General features: G+C 44.4%; 1 protein-coding gene across 4 annotated transcripts in view; it reads left to right on the forward strand.

The window, feature by feature from the left end:
• The first annotated feature begins 391 nt into the window (after window positions 1-391).
• The window catches only part of LPIN2 (lipin 2), an 81,634-nt gene continuing 56,485 nt past the window's right edge, over window positions 392-25,540 (forward strand). The window contains exons 1-2 of one of the 4 annotated variants that reach the window (XR_011076180.1): window positions 402-473; window positions 2,057-2,148. Coding sequence is in view for 2 of the 4 variants with exons in the window: in XM_068562330.1 (XP_068418431.1) it covers window positions 2,143-2,148 (6 nt within the window). In the remaining 2 variants the exon portion in view is untranslated. Of the gene's footprint in view, window positions 474-2,056; window positions 2,149-25,540 lie in introns of all 4 variants that reach the window. The other 3 variants (XM_068562330.1, XM_068562332.1, XM_068562331.1) reach the window with 3 other exon arrangements.

Consider the following 25,540-nt stretch of genomic DNA (forward strand, 5'->3'; position numbering starts at 1 on the left):
GATTGTGGAAAAGTAACGTTCAGGTTGCCGCAAGCCCGCGAAAGGCCGGGGCCTTCCCGGGAGCGCGGGAGATGGGCAGCGCGGCGGCGCGCGGGGCGGCTGAGCAGGAGGGAGTCCGCCGGGCGGCGCGCGGCCGGGAGCGGGCGGTGGAGCGCGGCGTCACGTGGCGGGGAGGGGCCTGCGCACCGCCCGCCCGCTGCCGCTGCCGCCGCTGCCGCCGCCGCCGCCGCCGCCGCCGCCGCCGCGTCGCGTCCCATTCATGAGGGCCGCCCGGCTCGGCTGCGGCCCAAGCGGCTCCCGAGGCAGCGGCGGCGGCGGGCGCCCGGGCCCCGCGCGCGCCCCCGGCCGGCCCCGCCTTCTCGGCCGCCCGCGAGCGCGCTCATCCCGGCCGGTCCTCGTCGTCGCCGTTCGGCCGCCGCTTGCCCTCGGCCGCCTGCGGGCGCCGGCGCGGGGCGGGAGCAGAGTCGCTGCAGGTAAGCGGGGGCGCCGGGCAGGGGTCCTCGGCGGCGGGGTCTCCCGCGCGGCGCGGGCGCCGGGCCGCCCGGCATGAGGCCGGGACCCTCGGGCCCGCGCGGGCCGAGCCCCCTGCCCGCGTCCCGCCGCCGGCGTCATCTAGAAACACGGACTCGCGGGGCGGGCTCGGGGGTCGCGGCGGGCGAGGAGACTCTGAAAAATTTGGTGCCCCCGCCGCGCGAGCGGAGGGTCACTTCGGACCCCCTCCTCCTGGCTCTGCGGCGCGGAAGCTGGAGCTGCGGCCCCGGAGACGCTCGGCCCAGCGGGTCCCGGCGAGGGAAGCGCCGCCGGAGGCCGCGTTTCCATCCAGCCCCCGGGCCTGGGGGAGGGGGCCCGGCACGTGATACGCATCGCGGCGGGGGCCCGGGAAGTTGCAGTTATTTTTCTGCGGCCGTTCGTTTGCCCGGCGTCTCCGCCTCAGGGCTGTAGACCGGATCCCCAGTGAGTAGTTTTTCTCCTCCCAAACCCCCTCCCCTCTGCACGTCTTAATCTGTGTCGAAAATGTTAAGGTACAGTTGATGCTGAGGGCTGTTCTCTCAACTTCTAACCCCGGGGGTCATCGTTTCTCCCCACGCCCGGGCAAATTGAGACTGTTCTCACTGAAAACTAGGGATGTCGTTTGGAAGGCACACTTATGAAAAACAGGACCAGAAAGATCATCCTTCCTTTCAGAAAGTGTTGGAACTCTGAATATTTGGAAATGTTAAGAATTACTTAACAAACCGCTAGGCTAATTTAAAATGTACGTTTGGGGATTATTTTTCCATACCTTTTTTTTTTTTTTTCCTTCGTTTTCCCTAACTGAAAAAGTGTCTCTTGCCTTGGTGTCACGCCAGGCCCTGTTGAAGATGCTTGGTAAGCGCTACTGGTTATTCAAACTTGGCCTGGCTAGTTTGTAATGCTTTGAACAACACAAAGTCAGTTTTGAAATATATTTTGAAGAATCTACAAGTTAGTTAGTGACCCCCTAGTGGCTTATATGTGGATGGTTTGATACTGATTGTTCTCAGCGGTTTCAGATTGAAAAGTGCGGCAGGTGTAGCAGAGGTGGGAGCGTGGGGGAAGGATTCGAGTAATGTAGCCCTCGGCGTCTGGTGCCCTAGTGCAGCATCCTCTTTGCCCGAAGGGCAGTTACCCTCAGGCCATACTCGGCCAGAGTATGAGAAGCAGGCCCAAGGCCATGTGTGGAAGAGCACTGGACGGTGTGGGTGGCTGCTTCCCTCCACTTACATGTGGTGGTGATGTATCTCCAGGCCCAGATGTGGGTGGTGATGGCTGTAGAATGCTGGAAATGAGACGGTAGGTTCTAATGTTTGATGGCATGGTTGAGAATCAACAAGAGAAGTTTTGTTTTGGAGGAACAGGAAATGGGAACATTGGAGAGCCATCCAACACTATAGTGAAGCCACTGGTAAGAAGCAAATAATAGGGTCAGCTGGGGCTCCCGTGTCCTTTATTGTTACATTCTTATAGCCATAAAGGTACTCATCACCTGGATTGTCATGTTTGGGTTACTGACTGTGTTGTCTGTCTCCTGCGCTAGACCGAGTCCTTGAAGGCCAGACTCATAGCTGCCAGCACCCTGCGCAGAGCCAGCTTTTAGAAGAGACCCCTGCGGAGGTCTGTAGAATGAAGGTAGGAAGCAGCAGGCAGTGTGACCTGAGAGCCAGTTCACTCAGCTGTCCTGAATTGTGAGCTTTGGATGAATAATCTTGGCAGTGCCACTCACTAGAGGTGGTAAAAGGTTAAATTAAGCTGACGAGCGTTACAGTGAACATTTTGCAATGTGTAGTTTAAATATTAATATCGAGTTTAAATATAGCTTGGTTCTCTGTGTCGACAGCTATTTCTCCTGGGTGTGCGTCTTCATATACGCATTTCCTCATATGTGACTGCGCAGGGACACCGGGCTGGAAGCTTTGTCTTGTTAGGAGGTAGAATGAGCTGCCTCCTGTGGGTGCTTAGCAAGCTGTCCGGAAGTTTCCCTTTAAGTCTGAGTTAAGTCTGCCCGCCTTTAATTTAAATCCTTTCCTTTTTGATGGGACCCCAGCGGCTGTCACTGCGTGCACATTGAGTTTCTCATCAGTCACTGGGCAGTGGTTTGGGACCTTTATTTTGAAAGCCTGTTTTGATCTGTCTTATTGCCTTCATTTAGAAGGAAGTTTTCTTTCTGGCTGAGTCCCAGAGTTCTCTGACCTCTCATTTGCCTTCTTTATGATGAGACAGCTTACAGGTTGGCAAGCAGAGCCATCAGTTGGCAGAATCCTATATAAATGATGTCTTACTAAAACTTTGAGGATAGTTCCCACAGGCCGCAGCAGTAAGTTTTATGGCTATATTTTGGTAATATGGTATTTGAATAAGAAGTCGTCTTGGTGACTTTGCTGGCTATTAGCTCTGATTTTTGGAATCCACCTTCCCTGCCTTGGTCTTGATTCTTTATTTTAGTAACACACTGTTACTACCACTAAACGCTTTCCATGTGTGCGGTCCTGTAGTCTAGGATGATAATGGAGAAGTTGCTCACGCCCAGGGTCCAGATGAAGTCACTTGGTATCTCTGTGAGTCCATGGCAGCCTGTGTGGTGTGGCCGCTCCAGCCTCTGCGGTGCTCCTCTCGGCTGCCCTGACTGACAACAGGAAGCTGGGCCCAGGTGGTCTGGCCCTGCTCTGGAACCCTGGGACTGGAGGATTCTGCCCCAAGTTTCCATTCCATCAAGAGGGAAGGAGAAGGAAAAAATCCACTAGGAGATAAACGGTGCTGCGATGCAAGATAAAGCCCTTAGTGTGACTTTGGGATTAGAATGATGATATAGTACACATTTTTTCTTATTTGATTCACTGATTATAGTTTAGAATCTTTTTCCTCTAAAGGCTTTGAATGCTAAGTTTCGGTGCTGCTGTTTGTCAGTTAGATTGGTGTTAAAATTGCTGCAAAGAAATGAGGAAGGAAGGAGCCAGAGTTCATTCCCCCTTGTAAAGCGTGGCGCTGCGGTTGCAGCATCAGATCCTTTTCCTGCCTTCATCGCACCTCTCTACAAGGAGGGTGTGGCTAAAAGGCAAGGGGTTTATGTGTTGTTAGGAGAGGGACCTTTTAAAATCATTTTTAGATTATTTAGGTCAAATGTATAATTTGAGAGACTACATAAATGTATGGGGGAGACTAGAAAGTGATCTTTTAAAAAGCCATTTGGAATGTGCTGCCTGTTTTTGTAATCTCAGATTTTAGAACTTTATTATGCGGTGTTTGTGTCTATCTGCAGTGTCATATATTTTAAACATGAAGTATCCAAGTAAGGCTTTCCTACTTCTTTGGAGGGGAAACATGGGCTTACAGAAAAGCACTCCTTGTAGTGTCTGGGTAGCTGGTGGATTGCCTTTATCTGACTTTTTGGCATATTTGGACAGTTTCGGAAGTCTTTACTTCTGTAGTTAACTTTATGAACAGTAGCTGCGTTTGTTGCCTTTATTTCATTTCATATCCTTATTTACTTTTTGTACCAATTCCCTTAACTTTGTTTAGTTATAGGTAAATTTGTCTGAACTGTCTCAACTTATTTTTTTCAACCAGGCAGAGTATAAGTAAAATTCAAAGTGGTTTACAAATTCTAAGTTGTTTTCAACTTCTAGCATCTTTTTCATTTTTCCTGTTCATGAATCTGCAATGGTCTGTTCTCACCTATTTTAGCAAATCTGAGTTTCTCTGTGCTCTCAGTTCAGTTTTTTCCCAACCGTCTCCACCTGTGCATTCAGTCCTCAAGGCTCACTTCCCTTGATCAGCTGCAGGAGGCAAACCCTTCACACGTGTTGATATGTTTGCTCTTTTGCTTGTTCTGTGCTACTTTGTGTTTGCCCTCGAGTCATCTGTGGCTTTCCTCTAGCCTTAACCAGGATTAGAGGAAATAACGACTGTCTCCTTAATTTTCAGACACTCCCTGCGGCCAGTTTGCCTCCTTCGCTCTGTAAATGTTGAACCGAGGGCGGGGAGTAGGGAAGAGAGATAGTGTTGGGTGGAATAAGAAGCCAGCCTTAAAGGTTTGTCAGATTCTAGTAGGGAAAGGACAGCTTGAGGAGGCAGAGGAACATTTAAACATGGGCACTGTTGGGGGACGGTTGTGGGGTTGAGTCTGTAGATTTAAAAGTCGCTGTGAAGGGGAAAGAGGGGAAGGGTCGGGCCCTCACAGGTCGATGAGCAGAAGGAATTGGATAGAGGGAGCCCGAGCGGCTGTGCAGACCTGGTACTTGCAGGGCATTGGGGGCTTTGAAGGTCTGTGGTGCTTTCTCCTATTGTTTTGATTTTTAACTTTTTGGTCATTTGTTAATTTAGTTGTTGTATGCTTTACGTAACATTATAGGGAGTATAAAGGAACATGGATTTGAAAAGTTTAAGAAACATGATTAAAGACCCTAATATTTCAAGGAGAAGAGGTACCATTATCTAGGTTTAAAAATTATTTGGTTTTGGTGGTTATAATTAAGTAGTTATAGGCAAAGAGGAGAAGCTGAGGATGGGGAAAGCATCCTTCAGAAACTCTAAGGCTGGAACTAGTGACTTTCCTGCAAGAAGGAAGATAGGTGTATGGTACCAAGTCACACCTTTAGTGACTGATTGAATTTCTGCATTTACCTATTTCTGAAATATAATGGAAGGGAGGGTTTATCCCATCTGTTTTTAAATCTATAGTAAGATGTTTTCTTTTTTATAGGAAAAGTACCGTAATTATAAAGAAAAAAGTTCATTGGTTAATCTGGAATTGAAATCTACCTGAAAGCCTTTTTTCTACCTCTGAATAAACAAACAGGAGTTGTACAATGGCCAGGATGGTTCTCATCTGTTCAGTTCATGATGATGTGACATTTCTGGCTCCTGGCAAGATAGGTGTGCCCTGCTGTACTAGAGACGTGCTGTTTCATTCATTCTAAAAGAGAGGCCCTTGAAAGGTAGGAGCTATTCAATATAAAGTCATCTGTTAATTTTTTTGTGTGATTTTGTATTGTTATCAACTGTGAGACAGCAGAACCATCAGACAGTTCATGTGAATTAAGAAATCTGAGTTGCTGCTCCCTGATGTGATATGGTACTTCCCCCAAAGGTTGAGTCGTAGGTCTGTGATCCTTGTAAAGTGATGTGTCTTTTTTCTGAACTGGCATAAGTCAAGGAATGCTTGGGCTTACAGCAGACTCGTAGGGAATATACTTTTTGTTTCCTTTAAGATTCTGTGTGAATATACGTTTTGCTTCTTTAGGATTCTACGTGTAATTATTTTTTTCTTTGTAAAACATTCCAAAGCATCTGCCCACATATTATATTTCTTTAAAATTTCAACAGTTTTTTGGATGAATTTCGAATAACGTTAATAGTCATAACATCTCTTCATATGAACTACACAGAAACAGGCCTTATTCAGGGAAGTATCACTTAAGAGAGAAAGCTCTCTGTTTTATAAATTAAAATGTGTATTAAACAAATACCTTTTGAGAAAGGACTGATCTTTTGTTTTAGGGTTTTCTAACTGGCTCAACCAATTAAAAAAACTTGCCTAAGTAATGTTATTTGAAAAGTAAGAATTTGGAATTTGGGATTCTTTAAAAGATAGCTACTGAGACTCTTTGTAAAATGGTGCTGATGCCTACTTTTTAGGGACACTAAATGTTTCTAGGAGGTGTTTAATGTTTGTGAAAGGTTGTCATTACTGTTGCAGTTACATGATTGAACACTTTCTTTGGGTGAGGCCTTGTGGTTTACACAAATTATCTCAAGAGCCACAGTGACCCTGCAAATGGAGATAGTAGGCCCATTTTCTAGGTGATGCCGGTGGGGCTGAAAGAGCTTTGCTGAAGGCTCGCAGCTTTGCGGTGGCATTGCCCTGGCTCCGTCACCACCAAGCTGCCCAAGGACCATAAGAATTCTCCTGCATCTGCTTGACGTCAATTTTAGGGTTTTGTTTTGACTTGATTAGGTAGAGCTGGAGAACTTATGCTTAATGTCAGCATCTATAAATTGCTAGAAAGATAGCACCTGCTGTATAGGAGGCTTGGGTTTCTCTGACTCATTTATATGTGCAAAACCAACTGTGCCAGGGCGAGAAAAGCCAGCGGAGAGAACAGTGGAGGTGATGCTACCCCCCCCCACCCCGCCCCACTCCCGGGCGGCTCTGGAACGAGTTGGATGATGTGAAGCTGATTTCCCTCTGCCCGCTTCCACAGTGTGATCACATCGCTATGATGAGTCAGGACAGAGTGTTTGAAACGGGGCCCCTAAACGCTGGCTAAATATTGCTCTCAGCTGAGCCTGAGAGGAAGGTGGTTCTGTTTAGTGTTGAGAAGGAGAAATGGGCTCAGCGATATAGTTTGTCAGAATCCAAACCCACCCCTTTTGAAGGATCTTCCCAGGTACCTTTGACTGCTGATTTGAGGAGCGTCCTCTGTGACCTCTGGTTACCTGGGACTGGACCACGCGTAGCAGCACCGAGGTCCAACATTCCAGAGTTGGACGGAGCTTCCAGCCTCCTCCTCCATATAGGAGCCTCGTTCCCCCTCCACCCACCCATGGGGGCAGCTGGCTGAAACCCCTAATGTTGTTGAGTACCTGAGTTTGAGTTTTTGTGAACTGGTGCTCTCTTCACTGTATCATTTGACTCATTTGCCAACTACATCTGCAGAAAGATTCTAATGGAGTTTTTGTTTTGTTTTGTTTTGTTGGCTGCGGTGGGTCTTCGTTGCTGCACATGGGCTTTCTCTAGTTGCAGCAAGTGGGGGCTACTCTTCGTTGTGGGCTTCTCTCATTGCAGTGGCTTCTCGTTGCGGAGCACGGGCTCTAGGTGCACAGGCTTCAGTAGTTGTGGCTCGCAGGCTTACTAGTTGTGGCTCACGGGCTTAGTTGCTCTGCAGCATGTGGGATCTTCCCGGACCAGGGATCGAACCTTTGGCCCCTACATTGACAGGCAGATTCTTAACCACTGCGCCACCAGGGAAGTCTTCTAACGGAGCTTTAATGGTGTTTTATTTACTGTGAATAAATTAATGACTTGGGATTTATCAGTTCTTCAGTGCAGGGGAACTTCCCATTAAACAGAAACACCTTCATAGACCTTCAGGAATTTCCCAAGTCCGTGAACACTTTTGGTGTTTAGTTTACTCAGTTGTCTCATCTGTAACGTGGAGACCACAGTATCTTCTGCTGGGCTGATTCTGAGGATTAGAGGAGGTTGTATGTTAAACCAGAGCCTCAAGCCACCCCGAGGAACAGAGGCAGGGTGGCAGGCTGGGAGCTCTAACTGGACAAGGAAGGGACACCAGTGTCTAGAGGCGCAGGGCAAAGGGCAGAAAGGCGAGTAGAACAGTTGCCTTGCCCAGAAGTAGCTTGTATTCTTGTAGGGGTATGCTGATATTCTTGCCATAGAATGGAAAAGGGCTTTTGTGTTAGGACATTTTCCTGCTCCAAGCTGTGCGGGGAGGGATTGAGAAAGGAGTACTGTACACGGGGATTGAAAGGGAGCAAAGGAAGCATCTGGGAGAGAGCTTCTGTGCTTCTATTTTTAGCATGAGAATATGATGTTCAGTTGAAAGATGTTTATGTCTCAAAAATATTGCTTTCTGTGCTTGAAATTTCTTCCTTGACCCAGAACGTTTATCTTTATAGTGTCAAAATAGGAAATATACTTTCGTAATTTAGCAGTTTTGTATATGTCTTAGGCACTATGTATGTTTACAAAATTAAGCCTTGTGATTTTTGCTGTCATTTTATCTCTGGCTGTATAAGTTTTGTTGTCCAGGCCTGCAGGTAGAGCCTTATTTCTGTAGTATCTAGAGAACAGAGCTGTCTTATATACCTGGTATATATAGTGCAGGTGAACACTTAACTAAAACTTAACTAAAAGAAAAAAATTCTCTTGCTGACTAGTTTATAACGTCTCTAAGTAGTTGACATTTTTCTGCAAGCTCTAATCATTTTCATAAAAATTTCCTTAGATTATAAAGCTACATGAAATTTTATTCTCTACTAGTTGAAAAATACTAATATATCTGTATTGTTATGGTAGCTGATCTTTTTTTTCAACTGCTGAATGTCATCCTTTTAAATGTTGGCTAAATTTTTTGCTGATATCCTTGCCATAGAATGGAAAAGTGCTTTTGTATTAGGACATTTCCCTGCTCCAAGTGAATCAACTAGATAACTTAATAGGAACTTTGCTGTATTTATTTATTTAATAAATTATTTATTTATTTATTTTTGGCTGCGTTGGGTCTTTGTTGCTGCACGCGGGCTTTCTCCAGCTGCGGCGAGTGGGGGCTTCTCTTTGTTGCGGTGCGTGGGCTTCTCGTTGCGGTGGCTTCTCTTGTGGAACACAGGCTCTAGGCACGTAGGCTTCAGTAGTTGTGGCACATGGGCTCAGTAGTTGTGGCTTGCGGGCTCTAGAGTGCAGGCTCAGTAATTGTGGTGCATAGGCTTAGTTGCTCAGCAACATGTGGGATCTTCCCGGACCAGGGCTCGAACCCATGTCTCTTCCCTTGGCAGGCGGATTGTTAACTACTGTGCCACCAGGGAAGTCCGAACTTTGCTATATTTAAATTTCCTGGTTCATTTGTTTTGTCTTGTTAATGAGAGATACCTAAATCTCAAATGGACCACAGGGGCTGATGTTGAGAGTTGGAAAAGAGCTTTTCCTAATTAAAAGAACAAAACAGAGCCCCACAGTGCTCATGTTTGCTTGGTGTTTGTTTTTCTTTTCTTTAGTAGTTTTCATTCCTGTGAGTAAGATTCATTTTATAAGGCTGCATCACATAATAATTCTTTTCATCTTAAAACATTTTAAAGTTTTTTTTTAATATATAAATTTATTTATTTAATCTATTTATTTTTGGCTGTGTTGGGTCTTCGTTGCTATGCGCGGGCTTTCTCCAGTTGTGGCGAGCAGTGGCCACTCTTTGTTGCGGTGTGCGGGCATCTCATTGCGGTGGATTCTCCCGTTGCAGAGCACGGGCCCTAGGCTCGTGGGCTCAGTAGTTGTGGCTCGCGGGCTCTAGAGCACAGGCTCAGCAGTTGTGGCACACGGGCTCAACTGCTCCGCAGCATGTGGGATCCTCCCGGACTAGGACCCGAACCCATGTCCCCTGCATTGGCAGGCGGATTCTCAACCACTGTGCCACCAAGGAAGCCCAAGTTTTGTTTTTTTTTTAATGTATAGTTTAAAAATTCAAATGGGACTTTGAGGTATGCAGTGAAAAGCACCAAAGTCTCTTCCTCAGGGCTGTTGACTGCTTCTGAGAAGCAACTCCTTCAACTCTTTTACCTGTTTCTTGTGGGACTTGATTCCATGCTTGTTAGTTGTTGTGTTGGCTTGTGTGTTAGGCCCCCAATTTCCAATTTCCGACAGAGCTCCAGCCCCCTCGCCTGGTCTCTGTGACCCTCGCCTGCCTTGGGTCCCTGTGTCGGGTCCGTTTCCCACTTCTTCTCCCTCGGCCTCCTGGTCCCGCTGGGCGTGGAGGAAGGCTTCACCATAAGGTTTACACATCTGGAAATGTGTTCTAGCCTCATCCTTCATCGGGAGGCTGGCTGTAGAATGCTAGAGCGGAAATACTTTTCCTTTAGAATTTTGAATTGTTACTGTGGAGAAGTCCCAAACTTTTAAACGCCCGTGTCTCCCCCTCGCTGCCCCTCTTCCCGTCGTCTCCCCCCTCCGCGTGCTCTCGCCTGCTCTTTCTCCTCGGAAAGCCTCCAGGGAGCTGCTTGCTTCATGGTCCCCAGCCCTGGTGGCGGCGCGCTGGGCTGGGTGTGATGGGGCCCCGGGGCCCCGCCCTGGTGGCTTGCGGGCGGGTCTCTCCCCTGGTCTCGGTGGGTCAGAGGCCGGGAGGACACCCAGGGTAGTGGGTGCCCCTCGGCCTGTGTGGCTTCACCCCCGGCAGAGCTCACTGCAGCCACGCATCTTCTGCCCAAGCCCCGCGTGGTGTCTCTGAACCTTTCCCTCCGGGACACCGCGGGGCCCTGGACACTGTCCACGGCTCCTCCCGTCGTGACCGCCTTCTGTGGAGCCCGGCAGGGCGGCTGCCGCTTCTCCGCTGTGCTGGGCCCCGTGGGAACGTTCAATTTGGAAAATTGTGGCTTCGACTCGGAAATTTTCTTATAGTTGTCATGGTTTTTGATATCTCTCCACCGAGGAGGGCTTTGGAGCACTTCCTGTCTAGTCCTCCTTTTTTTTCTCCATCCGTCTTTCATCTTTCAAAAACTTGACCTCTTCCATTTCCTCTAAACTTTCTCCTTGTACTTAACAGTTATTCCTGTTAACATTTCTTTCTTGTTGTGTTGGTGAGTGGATTCGTTTGCTAGGGCCACCGTCACTAAGTGCCACAGACGGGTGGATTAAACGACAGAAATGTGTTGTCGCAAAGTTCTGGAGGCAGCAAGTCTGAGATCGAGGTGTCAGTGGGGCTGGTTCCTTGAGGGCCGCTCTCGGTTAGCTGGCGACATTGGGCATTCCTTGTAGGTGACAGCACCTTGAGCACTACCTCATGTTCTCGCAGCGTTCTCCCCGTGTGTGTGTGTCTGTCTGTCTGTCTTTGTCCAGATATCCCCTTTTTATAAGGGAGCCAGTCATTGGTTTAGGGCCCACCCTAATGACCTCTTTTTAACTCAGTTACCTCTGTAAAGATCCTATTTCCAAATAAGGTCGCATGCTGAGGTGTTGAGGGTGAGAACGTCAACTTACTCTGGGGGCACAGTTCAGCTCCCTAACAGTGAGTTTCAAGAGGGAATGAAGATAAAGTGTGTAACATCCTCTGTATCAACCGAATGTCTAGTTATTATAACATTTTAAAAGATGCTTGTAGTCCCACCTGTCTTCACCAAAGATCAGAAAGCAACTCTCAGGAAGCAATTTTTAGATTGCAACTGGAGATTTTTGTTCAGACTGTGTGACTGCTAAAATTTCCACTGGTTTCCTGAATGTTTTATAACGTAGTATCTGAGTCACCTCATTTTCTACTCTGGCTTTGTTTCTAAAGTAATTTGCAGGTTGGCAAAATGCCTGAAGAAAGAACAGCAACAGTGTCTTGTGAGAAAGTGAATCCTGAGTCTGTCCCGGCGTAGTTAGGTGAACACCCTCAGCTGGGTCCTGATGCTCTGGCTCCCATGTTAGCTGTGCTCTATTTCTTTTTCAGATGTGGCTTTTACCTGAAGTCACCCCTCCTGCCGTTCCTCCCATACACTCTATGACTTCCTTCATGATAGTTATCCCAGTCTAGAATCGTGTTCTTCATTTGTTGCCTCCCTCTCTCCTTAGCATTATAATCTAAGTGCTGGGAGGGCAGGTACCTTGTCAGCCGAGTTCATGGCTTGATCCCAGCTCAGAATCGAACCGCAAACAGCACATCAAAGTAGATGCTGCTTTTAAACAGATCGATGTGTGAAACGGGCTTTATTTTCCAACATTACCAACATTGCCTCACTGACTCGCTGTTGCTCTTGGAAATCCTTCTCTCTCACCTTGCAGGAGCTCGTGTGCAGGTCAGCTCGTGAGCCCCCGCCGGCGCGGCCTCATCTGGTGTCTGTTTGCGGAGCTGTGTGACACTATGGCACCACTCAGTGACATGCGTGTCGGGTGGTGCTGGCAGCAGCGGCGCAGCTGCTCCCACATCCTTTATCCACCCGAGTGTCCACCCAGGACCCCGAGAGGGGTGTCCCCCTCCTAACACGTCTGAAAACTACCGGGGCCCCGGGAGGCACTGTGCACGGTCCAGCATGAAGTTGGAGCGGTGTGTGTTTTCATTGTCATTGCTGGAAGACTCGCCCAGGTCCCCGGGCCCCTCTGCAGCCACGGTCTGGGATGCCCAGAGCTGGGTGGCCACGTGGGAGGGAGTTCACGTCCCTGCCTCTCAGCCTCGTGGTCGCCACGTGCTCTCTAACTGAGACAGGTAGTCCCAGGCGGTTCCAGAAAGAAGAGTAGAAAGCGGTGAATTTGTGCTTCCTGATCTAGAAGACTCCCCTCTGAGAAACTGGGGGCTGCATTCCTGAGAGTTAAATGCAAGGGAGCCTAGAGTTTGGCTGTGCAGTGCTCCCTTGCACAGTTTGGAAATCTGCTACAGGAGCTGAGGAATTCTCCTGGTCACTTTTATGACATCAGTTAAGTAAGCTGATGGGTTGGTGCTTATTTTTTTCTTGTTTGTTTAATTAGTGTGCTGTTAGTAATGAGGGAAGACCCTCCTCTCCACTACTGGAGTCGTTAAAAGGTGATTGATGCAGTGAGAGAGGTTGGTCTAATTGCTTATGCGGCAGAAGTCACCTTTTAACTAGAATTGTGGCACCATGACCCCTGATCCCATTGCAGCTCACTGACACCAGGTGAGAGCCGCTCCGGCACAAGGGCTTCGCCCTCGGATGGTGTCTCGAAGGCGAGGGCTGAGCTTTGACCTCACTAATACTCCTTTGAATTTGAGTTAAGTTTAGAGAAATACAAGCCTCCAAAATCGAAGTGTGCGTGCTCATGAAGTATTGACTCTGGCATCTCTTACTCAGAGGTTTACAATCAGCCTTGGGCTTCCTGGCAAATGTAGAGAAGTTGGTGCCGGCGGCAAGGTCTCTGTAAAACCAAATGGTGGGGAGGGGGGAATGGGGTGTGGTTCTGGTGTTCTGGGTTGTGTGTGTGTGCGTGATACTTGCTGAATAGATACATGCATATGTACATACTGTCCTGGGATGTGAGCAAATAGTCATTTCTTTCCCGCAGCCTCACGCTGCCTGCTGAGGTGGGAGTGATGGATGGTGATAATTGATGGACATTATTCATGATGAAAAATACTGCTGTTTAAATTTCAGATGCTTATGTTGTTAATAAGTCTGAAGTTTACCCCTAAGATCTAATTACCTCACGTTCTTCAGTTTTGCACTCCATTACAAATGGGTAATAAGGAATCTGTTCGTACTCCTATAAAAAAATGTCTCTCTGAAGGAATATGACTAAAAACGTATGCAATCAGTGTACTTTGCCCACTTCAGTGGCAATATATGCATTTCAGTGACGCTGTTATTATGAAAAACATTTTGAACACTCCTTCCTTTTTAAATTGCTTTCAGTCTTGAAATATATATATCCTTTTATGCTCAATGGTGGAAGATCTTTACCCTTCGAGGTAGGTTAGGTTTTTGGAAATAGCCAGAAGTCATTCAGAGCAACATCTGGTGGGTCAGGCATGTCAGAGAAGTGAATCATACTTACTTTTGTACTGTTTAAGAGTTGTGACTGCATAGTAATGATACTGGTTTTTATCCTGTGTAGCATCTAAATTTAATTTAAAGGTAGTTCTTTCAGAAACAAAGAAGAGTACTAATAACATGCTGGACGGTGGTACAAAAATGGGATTGGTTTATCGTGTAGCCCTCAGCAGTGATTAAAGGACAGCATTCACGTTAAGTAGAGTTAGGTAGCGTGGGGAAGATGCCTTCCTTGTCTCTTGGGGAGGGCAGTCTGCTTTGGACACAGTGTGGGGGAGTAGCTGGATCTAGTAGTTTTTACCTGAAGACCCTTCCCTATACCTCTCGGGCTCTTCTCACCCATGTCAGTCCTAATTTGGCTGTTTGGGGCTGGAATGTGAATTAGACTCATACTATTTGCACAAATAGGCTGAAGGGTAGACCTCATTTGGATGGGCCTTAGGGCATGGGGAAATGGTTTGGGAAGCTAAAACAAAGAGATAAGAAGAGCTGTTGATCGAAGTGGGAATTAGGTCATAAGTCATTTGTTCACTTTCCTGTGTCCTTCACTAAATAGTGGGCTCCTTGATGTCAGGGATCCTAGCCTAACAGTCACCCATTAGGCACCTACGTGGCATAGGTCTCAGAGCTTTTCAATACAGATCTTCCTTGGCTTACGATGGGGTTACATCCTGATGAACCCATCCTAATTTGGAAAGATCCTAAATCGAAAATGCATTTAATACACCTCACCTACCAAACATTATAGCTTAGCCTAGCCTAACTTAAACATGCTCAGAACACTTCAGTAGCCTACAGTTGGGCAGGATCATCTAACAAAGCCTATTTTATAATGAAGTGTTGACTCTCTCGTGTGACTGATTGAATACTGTACTGAAAGTGGAAAACAGAATGGTTGTCTGGGTGCAGAATGGCTGTAAGTGCATCGGTTATTTGCCCTCGGGATCACGTGGCTGACGGGAGCTGGGGCTGCCTCTGCTCAGCATCACGAGAGGGGCTCGTACGGCAGGCCTGTCACTAGCCGGGAAAGGATCAAAATTCAAAATGTGAGGGAGGGTTTCTACTGAATGCGTGTTGCTTTCACACCATTATAAAGTAAAAATTCATAGGCCAAACCGTTGTAAGCTGGGGGCCGTCTGTACATTGTTTTCTAATGAAAGAAGGAAGAATCTAATATCTGCGAAGTACCTAGTAGTTTCCAGGTGTTACTGCTACTGAACCAAACTTGGGTCCGCTCGCCCACACACAGTAAAGCCAATCTACTGACACTGGGTCGTGGTGAAGGCAAGTGCAGCGTTTATTTCAGGGCGCCAAGCAGGGAGTCCAAGGGCAGCTTGTGCTCAAAACACCTGAACTCCCCATGGCTTTCAGCAAAGCATCTTTAAAGGCAAGATGAGGGAGGGGCGTCCCAGCTTGTGCACAAAATTCTCTGATTGGCTGATGGTGAGGTAACTTGGTTGATAGTAAGGTAACAGGGTGGTGTCACATTATCAGTCCTTAGGTGCCGGTAGGTCTCATGGTCATCAAGTAGTTAATTTCTTCCATTTGGTGGGGATTTTAGCGTCTGTAAAAACAACTCAGGAAATGTGCACCAGATACCATTCTCTAGGTACTTCAGAGAGGAGCTACAGCCGAGGATGGGATGTGGGGAGGGGTCTGTCCCGGGAAGACCCTGTAGGGTCCTGCTCGGTTACACCACCTCCTTGAACTGTGGAAGCAGTCCTCTCTGGCCACCGCTGTGACCCTGGGGAGGGGTCGGCTCTATGGAGGGGTCATATGAGGCTCAGGTCAGACTGAAGCTTAGGACGGTTACGTGTCAGGGTACCTGGTAAGTGGTGGAATGATAATTTAAAACTCAGTCTGTCTAAATTCAGAGCCCAAGCTGTGTGTGTGCCTGCCTGGCCCACCTCTAACCAGAACCAGTGTATAAATGCAGGACCACACGCTATCTAGATAAACCCGTGGTTCACAACTGGAAGAATTTTGCTCCCAGGGGAAACTCAGAAACAGTGGAGGCATTTTTGATTGTCACAGCTGGGGAAACTGCCACTGACATTGAGTGAGGAGGTAAGGGGTGCTGCACCCTCCACACACTGGGAAGGTTTTTCTACATCCTCAACATTTTCTGTTAGGTTTTCTAAAAAAAATAGCCATCAGTGAGGATGAAGTGGTATTTCATGGTGGTTTTGATCTGCATTTCTTTGATGATTAATGATGTAGAGCAATCTTTTCATGTACTTATTGGCCATTTGTATATTTTCTTCAGAGGGATACTTACTCAAGCCTTTTGCCCATATTTTAATTGGGTTGCCTTTTGTTGTTGAGTTGTAAAAGTTCTTTACATATTCTGGACGTGAAACTCTTATTAGATATATGATTAGCAGATCCTTTCTCCCATTCCATAGGTTGTTTTTTCACTTTCTTGATAAGACCCTTTGATGCAGGAAATAAGTTTTAGGGAGTTCCCTGGTGGCTTAGCGGTTAGGATTCCGGGCTTTTACTGCCGTGGCCCGGGTTCAGTCCCTGGTCAGGGAACTGAGATCCTGCAAGCCACATGGTGTGGCCAAAAAAAAAAAAAAAAAAAAGTTTTAAATTTTGATGCAATCCAGTTTATCTTTCATTACTCATGTTTTTGGTGTTATATCTAAGAATCATTAAGTTTCATGGTTTTACCTCTTATTTAGGTCTTTGATCCATTTTGAGTTAATTATTCTATATACAGTGTCTTATACAATGGGTCTTGTGTAAATTAAACACCAACAGTATGGTTAATTGTAAAGGCTCTGGAGTCAGAGTTGTCTCTGAACCATATGTGGAAGAGACTTCTTTCCCCATTGAATGGACTTGGTACCCTTGTCAAAAAACAATTGGCCATAGATGTTTGGGTTTATTTCTGGACTCTGGAATCTGTTCCATTGGTGTATATGTCTGTCTTTATGCCAGTACCACATTGCTTTTATTGCCGTAGCTTTATAATAAGTTTTGGAATCAGGAACGTTGTTCTTTTTCAAGGTTGTTTTGGCCCCTTGCAATTCCATATCAATTTGAGGATTGACTTTCTGTATCTGCAAAAAAAAAAAAAAAAAAAAAATCTGTTGGGATTTTGATAGGGATTGCATTGAATCTGTAGATTGCTTTGGGTAGTATTGACATCTCAACAATATTAAGTCTTTGTATCCATGAACACAAGGTATCTCTCTATTTATTTTAGTCATTTTAAATTTAGCAATGTTTCGTAATTTTAAATATGTAAATGTTCAGCTCCTTGGCTAATTTCATTTCTAGATATTTTATTCTTTTAGATTTATTGTATTTGAGATTTTTAAATTTTTATTTATTTATTTTTGGGTGCGTTGGGTCTTCGTTGCTGTGCGCAGGCTTTCTCTAGTTGCGGTGAGTGGGGGCTACTCTTTGCTGTGGTGCGCAGACTTCTCATGGCGGTGGCTTCTCTTGTTGTGGAGCATGGGCTCTAGGAGCGCAGGCTTCAGTAGTTGAGGCACGCAGGCTCAGTTGTTGTGGCTCGTGGGCTTAGTTACTGTGCAACATGTGGCCACCAGGGAAGTCCCTGTATTTGAGATTTTTAAAATATCTAGCACATCAAATTTGAGTTCCAAATTAAGTATTATGTCCTAGAATTTACTATGGAGACATCTTGAAGTTTGAAACTAAGTGGATTAGGGTTTGAACCTGGATTTGGCACTTTAAAAAATTAGCTGGTGGGGCTTCCCTGAGGGCGCAGTGGTTGGGAATTCTCCTGCCAATGCAGGGGACACAGGTTCAAGCCCTGGTCCTGGATGATCCCATGTGCTGCGGAGCAACTAAGCCTGTGCGCCACAACTACTGAGCCTGTGCTCTAGGGCCCGTGAGCCTCAACTACTGAGTCCACGTGCCACAACTGCTGAACCCCGGGTGCCTAGAGCCAATGCTCCGCAACAAGAGAAGCCACCACAATGAGAAGCCTGCACACCGCAACAAAGAGTAGCCCCTGCTCGCCGCAACTAGAGAAAGCCCTCGCACAGCAACAAAGACCCAACACAGCCAAAATAAATAAATAGATTAAAAAAAAACTAAGTTTTAAGCAACTTAGTTGGTTACTATTAGTTGGTAACCTTGGATATAGCGCATAATTCCTCTGAGCCTCTATTTTTTCATTTGTAAAATATAGGGATAAAGCAATCTTTCACAGAAGTTGTATAGATCAGAGATAATGCGTGCAAAGGACTAACTCTGGAGTGTGACTCAGAGTTAAACACTAGATAAATAATGCTAGGTTGCCAATATTGTGTTTTCTTGTATGGTTTCAATGTAAATACTGGTTTACTATACAATTTCTCATGAACATTTAGCTTATATTACCTTTGCTTATTTCTTTTCACGTCCAGAAGTTTTATGATTAAAGTATACATTAAAAACTTGAGTAAAATTAATTTGCTGCGAAGGCTAGTGATTTTTACACAAACTATATACCCTGTTTCTCAGAGAGCCTTATGAAGTATGTTGAGTCTGGAAGAAAAATAAATTTTAATAAAATGTCACACTCATTTTTTGTTTCAGTGGTGCAGTGTACTTAGAAGAGGGGGAACCTTTCTTCTAATGTTGCTGCTTTCAGATGCCTCTGTGCTTTCTTGGATCCTGTGTGTGCCCAGACATTGCAGGGTTTAATGTTAGACATATTACTAGCATTTAACCTCTCTGTAGCAAAGGTGACTTAAGGCTTTACCTTCAACGAAGGGTGCAACTACTCCTGCCATCTTGGAATTGCATTCTTCTGTACGTGTGTAATATAACTGTATACATCTGGGTACCAGTACTACAAGTTTTACTTTTTAAAATACATCTTAGAGGAACTTTTTTCTTTTCTTTTTTTTTGTTGCACTTTGTGGCATGCGGGATCTTAGTTCCCCAGCCAGGGATCGAACCTGCGCCCCCTGCAGTGGAAGCACGGAGTCTTAACTGCTGGACTGCCAGGAAAGTCCAGGGGAACTTTATATTGAAGTAGGCAGATTCAGCCTCTGAAAGGCAGTAATCTAACAATTCTGATTTTTTGTTTTAATTTAAATTTCACTAGTTAAGTAAAATCTGGTAACAGACTTAAATGTAGCACTAGAATCTTCCAATTGTAAAAGTAAATTCCTTAAGTTATTCTCGTAGCAACGTGTTTTAGTCATGTTTGCTGTTCATTTCCCAAAGAACACAGTGACCTGCATACAAGAATTTGAGATGTTGAATATTCTGATGGGGAGGGAATGGTGATGGGAATGCAGTCAGGTTGAGAAACATGGAAGTTGGAAAAAGAAACAGAAACTGGGAGAGCAGGCTGACCACAGAAACCAAGCAGGGTTTCCAGGCTTCATTGGATGCCCATTTAAGGCTACAGACCATCTGTCCTGTGGGGTGGCTCTTAGCCACACTCATGATGATTCTTTATTAAAATGATAATCCCAGCTGCTTGGGTGGTATTTTCTTTAAGTCTGCTAACATGATAGCAAGCAAGTTGTGAATTAAACACCAACAACATGGTTAAAAGCAGAGGCTCTGGAGTCAAGCAGGCCTTGGTGTACATCCTGGCTTCTCCATGTAAGATGTGAACAGGTTCTTGATGTTGCTGATAGTTTGTCCTTTGTATACTTGTCTGTTGAAATCCTAGTATACTTATTATTATTTGTATGAATTTTATATATGATAAGAGTTTTTACATTCTCCCCAAGAAACTGCATACCCAAGAGATTATTGCTGAGTTCCTGGCTTCTGAGTCCTTTCTCAGCATTACCGTAGCAATTCGTTTATCCAGATGGAAGACGGCAGAAAGGAGAGTACCAGCTAATTAGCAATATTTTTAAAATAGAGAAAATTGTAAGCAATTTTTTGGAGATGAAATCACAGCAGCAAAATAATTAAAACCACCATCACCAGTTTTTCAAATGGTCTAGAAAATCTTTAGTGAAAAATGTTGTGCGGAACCAGCTATAGAAGTGGAAATGCCTCTTAAGAGTCGAGGAATGTGAGTGTGACTGACACGGGTCCCTACAGGATGCTGATCTCACAATTTGTGGCATTTTCTCCTGTTCTTCTCCGGATTGTGTTAATAATCTCATCTGTCCTTGATTACTTCATTTATTTGTTGTAATTTCCTTTGGCGAGCTCTGAGCCATCTCACGTGGACCCAGAGTGGGGAAACCCAGCCCTGTGTCTCCTGACGTTACCTGTACTTGGTGTCACTCCTGTTGTGATGCGCTGTGTGCTCCTGCTAGGTGTGAGTTTATAGCAGAGAATTTGTTGCTGAAAGATTAGAGCACCACACTTTTTAAATTATATACTGTTTTTTGAATTTGATAATAAAACGACTTATGTTTCAACAGGATTTCTAGAGTGTGAGCAAAATGGAGTGACACAGCCCTCGTACAGAAAATTGCTTATTAGAGTGTTGCCCCTGAGTGTCACCCTGGGTACAGGACCATTGCTAACTGCTATTCAGAGGGTGAAGTGAGAGAAGAAATAGACAAACATTTAAATGGAAACAGTTGTGATTAACATGACACAGACACCACCCCCCCTCCCCCCCCCAGTGAGGCTGCTGCCCTGGGGGTTCTGAGCAGGGCAGAGGGTTTCCCACTTGGCTTTATTTTATTGGAAGCGTTGTCCAGAATGTGGGACACAAGTCAAGCCATGATTCTTCTGCTCCTTAATTGGGCCGTTTAAGCTTTGCTCTTAACGATCCCACACTTGACTGCTGCGGACAACCCAGTATTGTCTCTCTGGTCTCAAAATATGGGGTGAAAGTTTGACCTAAAACATTAGAGTCAGAGAAATAGAGCTCAGAGATTGTTTAGTCCCAGACTCCTTAAACTGGGATGAGTACACTGAGGATATTCTAGGCCATTTGTACAGTAAACATGGTACATTAACCCTGGAACTTGGTAGAAGAAAACTTTGACCAGTTAGCCTTTTTTTTCCTTCATATTTTAAAAAATGGATGTTTCAAAGTAGAATGCAAAACGTGTTGAATTTTAAAGGTAAAATGTAAGTCTTCAAGAAGATTATTGTTGGGAAAGTCACTTTAAGCCGGGCCTTCTGACCTCAGGAGATTCTTCCTGTTTTTTCTCCTCTGTTCCTAGAACGACCTGTTTGTGTTTGATCATTCATTCATTCACAGCTCAAATGAAATTGTCACTAACTATGCTGTTTAGAGTTTTGGGGGTTGTATGAGGACATAATGAAATACTGGAACTTGAGTAGATGGGATAGCCATTCTCCAATAAGCGGCTAAACTACAGAAGATTGGAAAACCTCAGAGTGGTATCAAGAAGAATTTCTCTTGGTTTTGAAGAAAGCGTATCTGTCCCTTTTGGGTTGTTTTCATGGGCAAACATTAATTACAAGTAATTCCAGATATGGAAAGAAAAATTTTACATGCATTAGTGTAGGCTGTGGTCCTTTTCTGTGTGGGTCTCTGCCATGAGTGGCCTTGAAAATGCAGCAATGCACCTGACTTAATTCCTTCACTGTAGAATAATTATGGTGGAGATTATGAATTCTTTGTAACTGAGGCTTTAAAAAATATTTTCATTATAATTTTTTACTAATGAAAACTTCTTAGTTTTCTCACCTCTTCATTGGTAATTCAGTAGAAATATGTTGCTATTCCACATTATGACCACTGGGGGGGAGTAGATTATGGATCAATATTTTCATGTTTTGCGGTAAAAAGAGTATAACTTGTGGCATAAAGGTATTTCTGTTTAACCAATTAGCCCAATTTCAATTAGCAAATTTCATGTTAGGAAATTATAAATTCTTACATTTTGTTAAGAAGCCCTTTATACCTGGTCTCATATACATTTATGGGATTAGTGGTGGAAAAAAATAAAGAAGGTATATGTTTTACAAGCATCATCAGCTGTGGAATCAGAACAAGATTCTGACTCTCCTGGCCAGCATTTAAGTTTTGTGTCCCTGAGCTAGCTTTCAACAAATCTTTTTCTTGAAAGATTTAAGTCTTGGAAAACAAGACTTCCAACTTCCACCTGCCTTTTTGGTTTTTTTTTAATAAGATTATTGAAGATGCTATGCAAAAATAAAAAGTAGTTTTTCTTGACGCACAACCATTTATTCTTAGCCTGTAGAGAAAAAGTCTTGACAATACAGTAGCATTTTTCTTTGAAAAAAAATCATAGGGATGATGAAGAATTGTTGGTTGTGATTTTTAAATTTTATTGACCAAGTCTGAAAAGCGCCACCACCAAGTTAGGGAAGCGGCAGGTCCCAGCCTGGGGGCAGGCGGTGCCCAGACGCAGCAGGAGGTGTGCGTCCTGGTGCGGAATCGGTGTTGGGAGGGTGAGCTCATCCTCTGTCTGGGTCCGTGGTCCATGCTCCTTGCTGTCAGAGCATCTGAGAGTCATGGATCCAAACTACATGGTGAGACAGTACCCAGGCTCTCCGGAAGCCCAGGTGGCTGGCCTGGAGCCTGCTCATTGTGTAAGAGGCGGTGAGGTCAAGGTTGCCCGACAGCCTCTGCCCTCCTGGCTCGGGCCTTGCTCCCTCTCTCCTGTTGGACCCCTTCCCCCAGCACTTCCGCTTGGGGCCTCAACCTGGCAGCATGTGCCCACTGAGCGGGTGACCTTGGGCTAATTGCCTGACCTCTCTGGGCCTCAGTTTCCTCACATTTAAAATGGATCAGGTTTTTCGCATTTTTCTTTTCCCTCTGTCTTCGCTCTTCACCCGCCCTCCTACTTAGTTTCCCCTCTCCTGTCGTTCCACTGGCATATTTTCTTGTCTCTTCCAACTTCTGTTTCTTCTGTTTTTCCCTCTTCCCCATCTTCCTTGTAGCTTCTCTGGAACCCCCTTTCTCCGTCTCTCCTCACTTCGCCTTCTCCCTGACTTCCCACTTCTCCATTCTTTCCCACGGGCAGCACCCCAGTGTGGGTTGTTATTACCATCTGATGCTGAGGATCTGGGACTGCAGGGGGACATGGAGGAAGGAAGAGGTTTAAAATTTTGTACATTGTGTAATAGACCAAAAAAATCACTTCCCTTGTGAAAGGGGGAATTTGTGTACATGACGTGTATTGACTTGGATTACAAGCGCCCGTGGGCCCTTCACGTTAATGTGTGGGTAGAAGGCAGTGCAATGCTTTGAATGCAGGATACATTTTCCCATTTCTAATTTTGGTGAAATTTGTTTTAAATTTTGCCATTTAACATTTTTATTATGTGTATCTTGATGGTATATTGCTGTAGTAAACATTACCAACAATCCCTCGGTCAAACATTTGGAAGTTTTGTCTTTTGCGATGTTTAGACAGAGAAAAAGTTTAATAATGTGAACATTATTAAATATCTGAGGATCAGTTAGTATATTGATGAATTTAACTACTTCTGTGGAATGATGGAAACTCCTGTCACCCTCAGCTCTTCATTAATGGAACTCTGGCTGAATGTTCCTTTCCGCCCTTCTTCTCAAGATTGTCTCAGGATCCTAAAGTCGTGCTCCAGTAGAAATATAATGGGAGCCACATTGTCATTTAAAAATTTCTAGTAACATTAAAAAATAAAAAAAGCAGGTAAAATTAATTTTAAGAATATATCTTATTTAACTCAGTATATCCAAAGTATTTTCATTTCAGCAAGTAACCTTATATATAGATATAAAATTATGAAATTATTTCACGTTCTGCTTTCATTCTACGTGTTTTATGCTCACAGCACATATCATTTGGCAGTAGCCACATCACAAACGTAGCCATGTGGATAATGGCTATTTGTAACAGACAGCACAGTCCTAGACACTGGCTTGCAAAAAATAGTGTATTTTAATTTAAAAATTGACGTTTTGCCTCTGTGTTAGTGTGTTTTAGGTTTTTAGAAAAATTCACTTGAAGTGTTTATATGTTGACTTACTAACAGCTGGAAAGGAAATACCAGGATGTTTGAATTTTAGTGTTGTATTATCATACTCTTGAAGTTAAATTGTTTGTTATTATATTATTATGTAATGTTACTGTTACAACATTAATATAACTAATGCTATGTTAACATACAGTAACAAATTGTTATTATAATTTGTTCATTATTTACAGTGCTGAGCAGGTTAGCTCCCATTCAGAATTGTGAAAATATATTGGGTCATGGCAATATGACAAAGCAAAACATTTCAGTGATTTGAGTTCTATAAAGCATATGTCACCTGGCTGTCTTTGGGAAGCTCACTGATGCTTAGAAAGTATATGTAAATTTGTTCCCTGACATGATTAATTTATTGAAGATTACGTCTTCGTATGTGTAGTTGTTTTGATTTCTAAAAATGAGGATGTAATTGATTTAGGGAATCATTAACTCAATTCGTGTCCCGTGTGATGGAAGCACAGTGAGGCTCCTGTGCTTGGGCAGGACTTGGTACCTATCAGTGTAAACACGCAGCACGGCCCATCCCATGCCCCTGCTTATCTGCTTCAGAGGGACAGGGTTGAGGCTTTCAGCAAATCTTACTGGTAAAGTCATGCATGTATTGCTTTTTTTTTTTTTTTTTTAAGAGCCATTTCCTTTCAGTTTTAACCATATTACTGTGTCTGCAAACAGTTTGCCCAGCAGAACAGCTTTCTGTTTTGATAACTTAGAAGTGTGCCTTCATCTCTGAAAAAAAGACATTCTGATGAACTAGTTCAGTTTTAAGATGTTTTACTTGGAAGATGATAGTGAAGATGAGGAGGAGAAGGTTGCTGAAGGTGTTTACGGTGGAAAGGCCCCTGCTGGCATCTTGGTGAGTTACATCCACCAGCTCCCGCCTCCCCGCTTTCTCCACCTGGGATATGCTGTGAGGAGGGGGCGGGAAGACCGCCAGGGAGATCGGCTGATGCCTTTTCCTTGGAAAATGTAGCGTGAGAATGAATTTTATTAACTTTTAAATGTTGTATTCAACAGAAATCTTTGGCTACCTGCTCTCCCTCCTTCACTCTACACCGTCTTTCTACCCTTTTCTATTTATTATTTAACAAATAATAACTTTCTGCCTAGAAAAAAATGAAGTTGCTGCTTTAAACTGAGAATTTTTTTGAAACTAGGTTTCTCAGGAAATGTATCTCGTTTCACATTTCTTTGCATCTAAGTGTAGTAGCTGAGGAATAAAAACCATGGAAAAGGTTTATGGTTTTTTTTTTCCGTCTTTCAGATTTTTTGACTGCTTTCATCCAGTTCCCCATCCCCCAGCCTGCCTCTGGTGGCCATAAATCTGATCTCTCTCTATGAGTTTGTTTTATGATTTTTGTTGTCCTAGCCAAATATTTGTGAAAACTAAACTAATATTTTGAAACTGGCATCTTATTCTGATATGTGACAGGGAAGAGCGACAGCAGTCTGTTTTCTCCTGTGGTGGCAAACAAAATTTCTAATGTTAAAATATGTGGGGAAAAATGCAGATTGTCTGAGTTTTTTATCTAGAGTTTCCTCTCTTATGAGACATAAAATAAAACAGGTCACATGAAAGTGTAAGTTTTAGAAGTCTGCATTAAGGAAACAATCAGGTGAATTAAGGACAATATAATTTAACTTTACCTATGGAAGCCTTTTCTGTAAAAATGATTTGAAGTAAATGCAGTGAGGTGAAGGTAGTTTTTAGAAAATTAGGGGTGTACATTTTTATGAAAACAAGTGTAAAATAAAGACAAAAATTATACAGTTTCTAAAATCTGTGGCTCATAATCAGGTTGATTTTAGTTTTAAAGTTGTGCAAGTTTTTGTCACCTTTAAAAATGTTACACATCTGTGTGCTTTTTGCTTTTGGACCTGTTGGCAAAAATATACTCGCTGGGGATCTCGGGAACCGGTG

Source organism: Eschrichtius robustus, chromosome 14 (assembly GCF_028021215.1).
Source record: "Eschrichtius robustus isolate mEscRob2 chromosome 14, mEscRob2.pri, whole genome shotgun sequence".
Classification (NCBI taxonomy): Eukaryota; Metazoa; Chordata; class Mammalia; order Artiodactyla; family Eschrichtiidae; genus Eschrichtius; species Eschrichtius robustus.